At 57.6% G+C, this 12,830-nt stretch overlaps 1 protein-coding gene across 3 annotated transcripts; it reads right to left on the bottom strand.

The window, feature by feature from the left end:
- Positions 1–1,730: 1,730 nt before the first annotated feature.
- On the bottom strand, positions 1,731–12,778 carry MISP (mitotic spindle positioning). 3 transcript variants are annotated; one of them, XM_086411249.1, is made up of 5 exons: positions 12,642–12,778; positions 5,589–7,456; positions 4,874–5,004; positions 3,440–3,478; positions 1,731–2,383 (listed from the first exon to the last, which is right to left on the bottom strand). In XM_086411249.1, the coding sequence occupies exons 2-5, from the start codon at positions 7,396–7,398 to the stop codon at positions 2,294–2,296; spliced, it is 2,070 nt and encodes a 689-aa protein (XP_086267375.1). In that variant the 5' UTR covers positions 7,399–7,456; positions 12,642–12,778; the 3' UTR covers positions 1,731–2,293. The 3 variants fall into 3 exon arrangements, with proteins under 3 accessions (XP_086267375.1, XP_086267376.1, XP_086267374.1); XM_086411250.1 differs by having other exon boundaries at positions 12,629–12,755; XM_086411248.1 differs by lacking the exon at positions 12,642–12,778 and adding an exon at positions 11,279–11,405.
- Positions 12,779–12,830: the final 52 nt, after the last annotated feature.

Genomic DNA, 12,830 nt, shown 5'->3' with positions numbered 1-12,830 from the left:
CGGATTTGACTCCTCCAGGGACCTCCTGTGAGTGGAATCAGACAGTGTGTGTCCTTCTGTGTCTGGTCAGCAGAGTAACAGCCCCAAAGATGTCCCCATCCTGGTCCTGAGGCCTGTGGCCGTGTCACCTCATAGGGCAGAGGGGACTTTGCAGGAGGGATTAATTTAAGGCCCCTGAGATTCGGACGACCCTGGATTTGCAGACCCAGTGTCATCACACGGTCCTTATAAGAGGGAGGGGTAGGGTCAGAGGCAGAGAGACAGGACATGCTGAGCTGCTGGCTGCTGGCTGTAACGATAGAGGGAGGGGCCACGAGCCAGGGATGCGGCACCTCTAGAAGCTGAAAAAGTGGGGAGACGGTGCTCCCCGGGGGCCTCCAGAGGGACCAGCTCTGCCCATGCCTGGATTCAGCCCGGTGAGGCCTGAGCCAGATTCCTGACCTCAGGACTGTCAGAAAACCTAGCTGTACTGGTCTAAGCCCTCTGTTCCTGCTAGTTCCAATCACCCCCAGAGACTGGCATCCTCAGAGAAGGGGGACCAGGGGGAGCAGCCAGTGGGCACCGGGGTGGAGGAGGAACAGATGTGGTAGGAGATGGGGGAGGAGCCAGTGAGGCCCAGGTAGTATTCAAGACCCCGGAACTGCCTTCCTAAAAGGCTAGCGGGGACGGCGGGGGGTGGGGGGGCACATTTGGTTCCTGGGGCTGGAACAGAACAGTGGGAACTACAGAGAAAAGCAGACCTTGGACCAGGCAGAAGGCATGCTGCCAGATCCAGTGCTCCCCCAGGACACAGGCCCCTCCTCCTTGAGGCTGGGGTCCCCTTGACACAGGCCCTGCCTCCTCCCTAGACTGGGGTCCCCCTGAGAACAGGTCCCCTCCTCCATTAGACTGGCGTCCCCCTGAATACAGACGCTGCCTCCTTCCTAGACTGGGGTCCCCTGGGGGACAGGGCCCCCTCCCTCTGCGGATCTGTTCTGCCCACTGTAGCCCCTCTCTAGCTCACCTACCCCCTGCCCCGGGGACGCCCTCGCCCTCAGCCTCAGCTATTTCGGGTGCACCGCCTCCCCGCCCCGCGTGGGCTGCTCTCAAGAATAGCTCTCAGAATAGCTGTGGCGGCTTCCCTGTGGCCGCCTGTCGGGGAGGCGCTGGAAGGGGGCGCGGGCCGTGGTGAGGGAGTTGGGGCAGCGGGTGGGGACAGACCCTGTGGGTGGGCGTCCCCAGCTGCTCCTAGTCTGGATCCTAGGGGTGGGTCCGGATCGGAGGGGGAGGAGCCGCCGTCGGGGTCCCTCTGGGGTCCATGCACAGGTGCTGGGGTTTCACCCCTGAGGTCTGGGTTGGGGGAGCAGAAGAGGTCCCATCACCACCCCCATGCATGGAGGAAATCGAGGCAGGGTGGGCAAAGGGGCCCCCAGCCACACAAGGGTCAGGACTACCAGGTCATTCCTGGGAATAATCTCATCCGCGGGAGTGGTGCCTGTGGTATATGTGTGGAGCCTAATAACGACCCTTTTCTAACCACTGCCCCTGGAGCCAGAGGGACTGGGGACCCAGCTGGAGCTGAATAAGCGCTCTGAGAGTGACTGACGAGGCCACGTGGGAAAGCTGAACAATCACTCATGAACAAGCACTACTTGAGCACCTTCTGTATGCCTCACCTGGGGAAGTGGAATGGTGGGGGCAGTGATGTCACCTGGAGAAGTGAAGGAGGCAGAGGCTCAGGGCACGCCCACTCCAGGCAGGGACCGCATCGGCTGCTTTATTTCAGGTAGGACAGAAGCCCCTAAATCGAGCACTTTTCAATGCCCGGGGCTAGGGAGCTGTCCCCATGGGATCCCATAACGTCAGAGCTGTGCTGGGTGTTCTGCGGAGGGGGCCACGAGACCCTCGGATTGGGGTGCTCAGGCCTCCTCCCTGAGACTGGAGGCTTTCGAGGGCTGGAGCCAGGCAGGTCTCCCCTGTCAGTTTGGGACTTCCCAGAAGGAGAAGGGTTAGGATGTCTCCCCTCTCAGACCAGCCGTAATAATTATATCAGGAGGTGAGAGGACTGGTCTCTTTCCTCCCAGAACTCAAGAGTGTTTGGCAAAGTCACAGGAGCAGAAGAAGTCATCTAAAAGCACAGCAATTTCTCCAGGAAAATGAAAACGGGAAAGAAACCCCACACCCCACAAATGCATCCACCCTTGGGACCGTCAGCACGAGACGTGCAGTTCTCGGGTGTGGATTTAAATGGGGATCTAGGTCCTAAGGCAGGGACTCAGCAGTTCCCCAGTGCCAGGGCAGCGCCTGCCCAGGCTCAGTCCTCATCCTCGCTGGCGTAGATCCCGGCTTCCCAGCGCTCTGCCATGGCATTCCTGTGTCGGGTCACCCGTGTGGCCTCTAGAATCTGCAAAAAGGAGGCATGGAGTTTCCTCAGGGCTCTAAGTCCCCAAACAGCTCCCTCGACCATTAACCCCTAGGAGAGGCCTGGAGAACAATTAGAGTAGGACCACCACTTCCTGTTTCAGACCCTCCACTCCCAGTAACAGTGCAAAGGAATGTGCTAACTCATGCTGAACCCCACAGGAGGGAAATGCCCGGGCCTGGCATTGTGGACTCAGATCAAAATGAAAGTGTAAGTCTTAGTTGCTCAGTTGTGTCAGACTCTTTGTGATTCCATGGTCTGTAGCCTGACAGACTCCTCTGTCTGTGGGATTTTTCAGGCAAGAACACTGGAGTGGGTTGCCATTCCCTTCTCCAGAGGATGTTCCCAACCCAGGGATCATACTCAAGTTTCCTGCATTGCATGCAGCTGCTGCTAAGTCACTTCAGTCATGTCCAACTCTGTGCGACCCCATAGACGGCAGCCCACTAGGCTCCTCTGTCCCTGGGATTCTCCAGGCAAGAATACTGGAGTGGGTTGCCATTTCCTTCTCCAATGCATGAAAGTGAAAAGTGAAAGTGAAGTCGCTCAGTCGTGTCCGACTCTTAGCGACCCCATGGACTGCAGCCTACCAGGCTTCTCTGTCCATGGGATTTTCCAGGCAAGAGTGCTGGAGTGGAGTGTCATTGCCTTCTCTGGCATTGCATGCAGAGAGGGTCACAAATGTATTCCACAAAACCACTGAGGTAGGTGACCTTCTCTCAGGTGAGGTAGGTGACACTCTCAGGTGGACCCCTCCCTCAAAGAAAATACCCCTGTCTTGGGCCAAACCTGCCCCAAAACCATCTCCTAAAAAGGCGGCAGGTGGACCCTCTTTCCACAGTCTGTGCCTGTGGCAGGCATCAAAAGCAGATCACAGAAAAGTCCACCTCAGGCAGACACTACCAATCAAGAAGATACCAGGGCAAGTACCCACACCCAGAAGAAAGGCTTCCCACGACCCTGATGCCAGGGGACAGGGGGCACTGATTCAGGGGGAAGGGAGGAAGGCCCAGGTCCTCGCCCCAGAAGCACACTCACCTCCGAGTTGACATCATCCAAGGGATTGATGCCGGCATACTACAGGAAAGGAACACATGTTAGTCCCCAGGGCCTTCTAGCCTTCCCCACTGGACTCGATGCACAGTCACATTTGGGGAAGAAGGGAAGGCCTTCCTTGCCCACTCTGGTCCCCTAAGCGTTCCTCAATCACCCCAAACTCAAAACCACCCACCATGCTGTTCCCACATGTTGTCCCTCTCATTGAAGCATTGCCCATCATTTGCAACTGTTTTCTCTTGTAAACATCATCGTAACAAAGACAATTGACATTTACAGAGCTCTTGCTGTGGCCAGCCCTGCTCTAAGGTTCGAAGGGGGACGTTCTTATTATCACACTCATTTTACAGGGGAGGAGACTGAGGGTCAGAGAAGGGCAGGGTCTTGCCCCTCACATAGTCAGCAAGCAGCAGGACTGGGACTTGAACCCAGGTCCCCAGACTCCATTCTGCCCCAAACCACTAGGCAAGACTGTGAGCACCACATGGGCAAGGCTGGATGGACAGGGTGTTATTCTTTGTAGTGTAACAGTTCCTGACCAGAGAGGAGATGGCCTCATGGTTACAAATGTAGGGTTTGGAGTCAGGCCTAGGTTCAAGTACTGGCTTGGGAACTCAGACTATATGACATTGCATGAGTGCTTAGTCACTCAGTCATGTTCAACTCTTGGTGATGCTATGGACTGTAGCCCACTAGGCTCCTCTGTCTGGGATTTTCCAGGCAAAAATATTGGAGTGGTGGAAAAGGAAATGGCAACACATCCAGTATTCTTGCCTGGAAAAGTCCATGGACAGAGGAGCCTGGCAGGCTGCAGTCCATGGGGTTACATGATTGAGCACACATGCATGAGGGTGGAGGCAGATGGGTTGATAGTAATAAACTGATAGAACTAAAAAAAAAAAGAAAATCGGAGTGGGTTGCCACGTCCTCCTCCAAGGGATCTTCCTAACACAGGGATCCAACCTGTATCTCTTACATCTCCTGCATTGGCAGGCGGGTTCTTTACCACTAGCGCCACCTGGGAAGCCCTGTATGACCCTGGGCACAGGCAAGTATGGCTTTCTCAACAAAAGGGAAACAAAAATCCCTCCAGATGTTAAAGGCATGGTGCTTGCAGAGCCCTGAGACATCCATCATATGATGTGGATAATAATCAGAAATGATGTTGATGGTAATAAACACATGAAAATAATAAGGCTCATTTTGATACACTGCCACTGCTCTCCTCCAAGCAGAGCTCATCCTCAGCCTTTGGCTCAGGGGGAACAACCTCATGGTGGGGACTCTGCTTATACAGCCCAGACATGAAGAGAAACTCGGTTTATCCATTGTGCACCTTGCCTGAACTTTTCCGCCCCTAATGGGGAGTCAGACCTCAGCTAGGCCTCCAGGGGGATGGCAGAACTCAAGACTCACCCACTGTTCCTTCTTCTTTTTCTGCTGGAGAGCATCCTTGGCCGGGGCCTCCACCGTCCACACCAGGTCCGAGTGCAGGTGGATGGGGGTGAAATAGTGTGACTCAGACACTGAGTAGCTGCCTGTGATGCCTGGTGGGGGTCGGGGAGGGGAGAGGAAGGAAAGGGCATCAGGGAGGGTCCCATAGTCTCCTGAGGGCATAACGTCTGTGAGAACTCAGCCCAAGAGACACAGATTCTGGTTGAGAGGCTGGACCAGTTAAGGAGATGAGTGAATGGACAGACAGACAGAGCAGACAGCTGGTTGGGAAAACTGATAGACAGAGTGATCAGAATAGCCAGTCAGGAGAAACTGGATCAACAGATGGGCTGACCATGCAAGGAGAAAAACACTAGAAAGTGACATGGGGTGGAGGCAGTTCACATTGACAAAAAGGAGCAATTGATTGAGAGGCTAGAACATCTGTAAACCTCTATGCACCTAACAACAAAGTCTCCAAATCCATAAAGCAAAAAACTCAAGGCAAAGTTAACATCTTTCTCCAAAATCTACTGCTTCAGCAGACAGACAAATGGACAGACCAGCCAACCCAGGTGGTGGATGAAGTTCCCCAGATGTTCCCCTACCCTCACCCTCTCCTGGCATCCTCATACTCCTCCTGCCACCCTCCTCTGAGACTCTGCACAAAGCAGCCTTTCCCAGGACCCGTCCTCACTAGATTTGCAGGAGGAGCTCCGAGAGTCGTGGTCACAGCACTCATCCGAGAAGACCTCAGGGTACAGAGCACTCCGCCGCTCCTCAGCCATCTCCCGCTCCCGTCGCAGGACATTCTCCACTTCTCTCTCCAGTAGCTCAGATGACTGGGACTTCTGTAGCCTCAGTGCTGGGGCCCCCGCCACCTCCCAGCCCCAAACTCGGGGGGCCTCAGCTCTCTCAGGTTCATCTGGGACTCTGAACCGCAGGGGCCGCAGATGGAAGTACTCCTGTCTCAGGACACCCCTGCTGGCATGCAGGGGTCCCCGGGGGGGCTCCTGCTTCAGGCCTGAGGGCTTTGCAGAGGATTCTGAGGGATGCCTCTGAGACCCTGCAGCCTTGGGAGAGCCCACTGGCCTGGCTTCATCTGCTGAGAGGTTGCTGGGCCTGCGGTAGGCGTGGGAGGCAGGAGACTCTCCTGGGGGCATCCCAGGGCTCAAGTATGGTTGGTAGGCATCAGGTGGGATACGGCTCACCTTCCTCACCTCTGGGGCCAGGCTGGCCGCATGGGCATCTGGGGTTGGGCTGAGGATGGAGTCTGAGCTGTAGACTCTTCGAAGTCTGGGCTGAGGTCCTTCGGAGGACCAGTCAGGTGTGGATGCCCGGCCCACCTGCAGCCCCTCCCGCCGGTGATCCTCCTCACGCTGTGACTCCTGAGCAATGTCCCGCTGTACATAGAGTGATGGACGGCCCCTGTCCCGCCGTGGTGCTGCAGCCAGGCTCACCTTGCTTAGCAGGAGCCTGGCTGGGATCTCCACCAGCTCCTGGTGGCTCGTTGCCCGCTGAAGCCCCCTCTGCTCTCGGAGGTCTGCCTCCCGCTCCTGGGCCAGTCGGATCTCTCGCTCAATGGGCGTCTCCTTGAGGGGCTCTGGGGACTCTTCTCTGGACTGGGAACCGGGGTCCTCCAGGGCTTGGGCAACAGACCTGGTAGGCAAAGGGTGAACCCTCTTCTCTTCTGTGACCACCTCCTTCACCTGGGGTTTGACTGGGAGGACGTACCCATTGGCCAGAGGTGGCCTGCTAAGGGCCTTAGAGGCCTGACTGGCCCTGGGTGTGGAGTTCTGAGAGGCCACTGCATTTACATGGGTCACTTTGGGTTGGGGGCTCTGAGGAACCTCTGAATTCACATGGGCCACCCCAAGTGGGGCGTTTCGAGAGACCCCTGTTTTTGCATGGGCTACCTTGGATTGGGGGCTCTGGAGAACCCTTGCATTGGCGTGGGCTGCTCCAGGTGGGGGGTTCACCTGCTCCAGGTTCAGGAACTGCTGCCTGACTGCCAGGAAGTCGATCTGCTCCCTGTCTATCTCGTTCTCCTCCAGGGGCATGGACTGTGGTCGGCTGGGGCCCCTGGGCTCCCTGTGGTCAGGGGCACCATGGAGCGTGGCCACCGTGCCACTCTTCCTGACAGCCTGGCCCCGAATGACTGCCTGGCGCTCCCGCTCCAGGTTCTGTGGCTGCCAGGGTGGGGTGTCCCTGGCCTCCAGGTGGTAGGCCTTCACCTCCTCATCCTCGTTATCCTGGGGGCAGGGTGGCCATGGGGCCATCCGGCCAGGGAAGACACGCAGGCTGCGGGATGTCTCAGTCCGCGTCATTTCCAGGGAGGCCTCGTGGTCAGTGGGCCATGCTGGTGTCTCGTCCTGGCTCCAGAAACTGGCCGTGGGCCCCACGCCCACCAACTCAAAAGTGTAGCTGGTGTCACCATCAAAGGCCACACCGGCCATGCGGGATGAGTGAGGGATGCCGAAGATGGGATATCTGGTAACTCGGTCCATGTTCGGAAGGAGGTCTCTGCCCACCACAGGCTCCCAAGGTGGAGACGATTTGGGCTCACTGAAGGAGGAGAAGGATGTGTGGGTTACCAAGTCAGAGAACTTGGGGAGAGCTGTAGTCCCTCTCCCTCCAAGGACAAAGTCCTGGCCAAGTGGCCTCTGTGATTAGCTCAGGGATGGGTAAGTGACTCAGCCTTGCCAATCAGAGCATTCTATATTTGGACCTCTGTTATTTGTACAGGGATGGACATGTGACCCAACCTGGCCAGTGACATTAAACTCTGGGACTTTGCAATTAAAGTGGAAAATTGGACCCTCTTCCCCACTGGGCTTGTGAGGCTGATAGGATGAGACAGAACTGTTGGGGGGCCATATTTGCCCTTGAGGACACACCTTGCTTAAGAGCACCCCCAACTGCAACGCAGCACCCTAAAAACATTGTTTCAGCTCCTGGATCCAGCCACACCTGAATCCCTGAGGGCCCCTGTACTGATTAACAACTCGTCCCCTGTGTGTCTAACATTTGCAGGCACCCCTCCCACCTCCTCTCCCAGACACTGCACCTGTTGGGTGCCAGCTCGCTGGGTCCAGTCACAGGGGGGCTACCCCCTGACAAACTCTCTCTAAAGGCACACGCATCTTGAGGTTCTTTCTGTGATTCTTCATTTCATCTGACATTTACAGATGGCCCCACCTCTCACTGAGGGATGTCAAGTGGGGAAACTGAGGCCCAGAGAGGGGTGTGATTAGACAGAGAATCCCGTATCTGGCTCTCTCTTTGAACTTGCCCAGAGGGACACCTTGTCCCATCCAGATGATTGTGCCCTCAGCACCATAAAACTTGGCCCAGCTAAGGAGTACCTTGGGCCTTGTCCTTCAGGGCCAGGCAAAACCCTGACCCAGTGCCCCAGGGGGCCCAGCCCCACCAGGACTTGGGGCTCCCTCTGAGCACATCTCCAGGAGCCTCTGTGGAGGCCAGGCAGCTGCTCTTACACCTCCACGACTCCTGGCATCTCCAGGCTGCAGCCTTCACACCCTGCCCAGGGCACTCAAGGCCACTACCTCAACCCAAACCCACGAACTCTACAGGCACCAGACCCCAAATCTGACCCTTTCCTCCTCCCTCTGCTGGGAGGACCTTGGTTTCTGCTCTTCCACAGTCTCCTTAGCTGCAGTCCAGGGAGCTCCTCCAGGAAGCCCCTCCAGACTGTCTCCACCCTTGGAGCCTGTGGCCTGAGCATCCCATGTGTACCTGGCCCAGTACAGCTGAAGAAAGGAAGCTAAGCTGTTCTCAACTCCTCAAGCAGCCCTCGTCCCCGTCCTCAGCCCCCTGATGCCACCAAGGCTACTGGGTACATCGCTGCCTTTTTACACCAACTTGCTTGTGAAAGTGAAATGTGGTTTTAAAAGAAAACTGCAGACCCTCCCTGAGCTGGAAAAGTGACATCAAGCAACCTAAAATCAATCATGGGGATCCATGCTACAATCAACTCGTTCTTATCATGCAGTCTTTCAAATATTGAATTATAACTAGGAAAAAAATATTTAAAAAACAAGCAGGCTTAGGTGATAAGTCCTAGCCAAGAGGGCTGAGCCTCTATCCCAAAGACTTGAGAGTGGCCGGGTGTTTACACATCTTTGCAAGGAGAAGAAGATTGTTTAAGGCCTGTCACCTCCCACTGCAAGCCATCAGCTCCCTCCCAGGGGCCCAGGTGAGCATCTGTCCCCATAGCCCAGAGTCTGGTACACAGCAAGTGCTTAATAAAGGCTGGCTCACTCTCACTCCGCGTGTCCAGGGGCCAGGGTTAGAGTTCATTCAAGCAGAGAGCCGGCTGCCCCTCCAGGCTTCCCCCCTAACCCCAGCCCACCTTGGAGGGCAAGTCTGGTCCCCATGCCCTGGACCCCTGGGGAATGCAGGCGAGTGCAGGCGTGATGGGGCTGATGCAGAAATGTTTGCCTAGTGAGTGGGCAGAGGCTCACCCAGAAGGATTTATAAGCCACAGGGGACATTAACTCCAGGAAAAAGAACTGCACACCCAGAGGGTGTCGGGTCTCCTGGTGGGTGGGGCAGGGTGGGGGACACATCCCTCCTCAGCCCATTCCTTCTGGGTGATTCACTGAGGCCAGCAGGGTGGGGTCCCTCTTTGCCTGAGTCCTTGGGCAAGTCTCCCCCAGTTTCCCACTGACCCCAGTGTCCCTCTGGATGGTAGGTAGGTCCAGAGCACGCAGCTGCCACCAAGAGAGGCTGCCTCCACGCAGGTTCAGCCTGGTATGCAGTAGGCTCCAGAGAAATGCTTTTATAGCAGTGGCTGATGCTTTTAGTTTTTAAACCCTGGATCTACCACTGATCTCTTCCCTGGTGGCTCAGATGGTAAAGCGTCTGTCTGCAATGCGGGAGACCCCGATTCGATTCCTGGGTTGGGAATATCCCTTGGAGAAGGAAATGGCAATCCACTCCAGCACTCTTGCCTGGAAAATCCTATGGACGGAGGAGCCTGATAGGCTACAGTCCATGGGGTCGCAAAGAGTTGGACATGACTGAGCGACTTCACTTTCTACCACTGATCTCAGAGTGACCCTGGGGCAGGCACTCCCTCACCAAGCCTCAGTCTGTACGGTGGGACTGTGCCAACTCCACATCAGGGCCTGGGGAGGAACCAGGAGGCCCGAGCAGGTGCCTGGCACACAGAAACACTGGAGAAGAAACCGCCCTCCTGGAGGTCTCACAAACTGTACAAATGAGTTGTACTAGCAATCAGAGCCTTCCAACTCCTCGAGTGGCTCCTCCCAACTGGGCATCTCATGCCAGCACTTTGTTGGCCTCTCACAAGAGCCTGCGACCCAGGGGCCATTCTGTGCTCAACATGAAGCAGAAGAAACCAAGGCCCTGAGAGGGGTCACACAGGGCGTGACAGAGCAACAGGTTCTGAAACTGGGCAGTCACCTCCTCCTCCAGGAAGCTCCCTGGGATTGCTCCTCCCCAGTCCCAACTCTGTACCCTGTTGATACCAAAACTGAAACTGGGTTTATGGCCTCTGGGCCACATACCTGCTTCCTCATCACTGCAACTGGCCTCCTGCCCTTGGGCAAAGGCCTGCTGGAAGGGCCTGAGGCTCAGACAGGGCCAGTCACACAGCAGGGACAGGCTCTCAGGGTTCCTCTTCTGTCCCTCTGGGCTACAGTCCCCAAGACCCTGGTAGCAGGGCCCCTTAACACACCTGGATTCTGGGCCGAGTCTCTGCCCCACACCCACGGGATTCCAGCCGCCCTCCCAGAGGCTGGACACTCCCCCTCATACTGAGACCACCCCACCGCCTCCAGTGAGCCCCAATCAGACCCCAGCCCAATGGAAGGGGGTGTCATAGGCTGCTCAAGCCCTCCCCAAGCAAGCCTCTGGCTGGTGTTAAGCGTCTCCCCAGAAACCCCCGAATTCCCAGAATCAGCAGGGGTGAGCTGTGCCTCTGGCCCCAGGGGTGTGATCAGGCCCCTTCCTTAGAGGGTCAGGGTTCAAGGTCAATGGATTTGGGGTCCTGAAGCCCAGGGTAGAGACTGGGGCCCTGATAAAGCTCAGGGACCGGCCTCTGCTCCTCTTGTCAGGTGCAGCATAGGAAGGACATAGACCAGCCTCAGAGCCAGCCAGGGGGCTCAGAGCGAGGGGAGGTCCCCTACGTCTCTGGAAGCCCACTGAACACCCCAGAGGGGGCTGGGGTGGGGATGCGGACTTCCTCCCTGTACCCGGAGGGCCCCACTGGGGTCAGAAGGTGCTGCTGACACACAAACCCCCATGCCAAAAGCAGAGCTCCCCACCCAAGCAGGACCCCAACCCCCCACCCCCCACCCCCCACCTTAGTGTCCATCCCACCCTCCTTTGCCCCAGCCTCACCCGTGCTCTCAGCCCCACAGACTCCAAGCCTGGCTCTGGCTCCTTGGCTGGCACAGAGGCCTCCCAGCCCCGCCCTGGCCCCAGGTTGCTAGGGGACAGGGCCCCACCCCGGGAAGCAGGTGCAACCCCTCCTCCCAGGCCCCACCTGGGCTTGAGAAACAAAGTTCAGAGGAGGAAGAGAAAGACGACACCGCTGCAGAGGGAGGGCGGCTGCTGCGCCACGCTGCACTGCCCCCTGGCACCCAGGGCCCCAGCCCACAAAGCCTGAGCCAAACTCACCCCTAAACCCTCTGGGCCTCCCCACCGCCTCCCAGCATCACTCAGAGAGGGGCCATCTGTCTCCCGGGGTCACTGAGCTGGTCCACAAGCCAGCTGCTGTTCCTCAGAGGCGGGTCCAAGTCCAAAGCCCCACCCAGGCCACCTGGCTCAGCCCACACTCTGGGGCCATTTCCCCTGAGAGATCCTTACTGGGACCAGTCCAGCGTCCTAGTCTCTGGGGATTCAGCTGGGCTTAAATTCCAATCCCACTTAACCACTCTGGGCCCATTTCCTCCTCCAGGAAGCGGGGTACATCACAGGATGGGGGGACGCCCCCCAGCCCACTCCCAATAAAGGGCCAAATGAGGACATAAAGGTGCCAGAAAGCTTTGGGATGGTTGGGGCCCGGGCACACTGAGGCTCAAGGTGGAGGCAGGTGCTCCCAGCACAAGGCTGTGGTGTCTGATCCTTGGCCGAGGTGCAGAGGACCTGCTCGAACCACGGGGGCCCTGAGCCTGTGGGAGACTCAGCCCACTGGGTGCTGTGGTTGGTCCACAGGGAAGGGTACACAGTGCCTGGGCTTCCGTTCCTGGCTGGGGTGGCGGGCGGTGGGGGATGGGAATCTCTGTCCTGACCTGCCCCTTGGACAGCTGTGGGGCCCCTCTGAACCTGTCTCTTCTTCCATCTGATGTGCCTCCAGCTGCGAATCTGGCAGGGCTGCTCACAGTGCGGGGGAAGGGTGGAGACTGGATCACCCCACATGCCAGGGCTCTCCTGATCCCAGACTGGGGCGACCTCCCCCGCAGGGCTCACACAGCCACTGTACAGGTGGGCAAGCCAAGGCCCAGAATGGGTGGCCACTCCTACCCAGATTATGTAGTGAGAGAAGCAAGGCCAGCAGCTTCTGCCCCATGTCCCCATCCATTTGCCAGGAACCAGCTTCTCTGCCAAGCTTGAGGGTATCTGTCCCCCAGGGGACTGTGAGCCCAGCAAGGGGCAGCCTCACAACCAAGGTGGGGTGGGCAGGTATGGAACCTGAGGCCCCCCCAGAAAACAGAAGCCAAGTCGCACCATGGGAAGCAGCCCCCTTACCTCCAGGCCTTACCTGCCCAGGTGCCACACAGATGCAGGCAGGGACTCTACCAACACCCCTACCCACCACACTGGCGTGAGTCTGAGGGGTGCAGAGCCGCAGACAGGAGACACCAGTTCCCCTGGGCTCTACCAGGCTCCTTTTAAGGCTGGACCGTCTTGCTTGGGCAGGGCCCCAACCTCTGGCCTGGCCGCACCCTCC

This window comes from Bos grunniens, chromosome 7, assembly GCF_055505025.1.
Source record: "Bos grunniens cultivar Pamir isolate PY7600 chromosome 7, Bosgru_T2T1.0, whole genome shotgun sequence".
NCBI lineage: Eukaryota > Metazoa > Chordata > Mammalia > Artiodactyla > Bovidae > Bos > Bos grunniens.
Note: the sequence above shows the minus strand (reverse complement) of the source record. Positions and strands in the feature narration are given on the sequence as shown.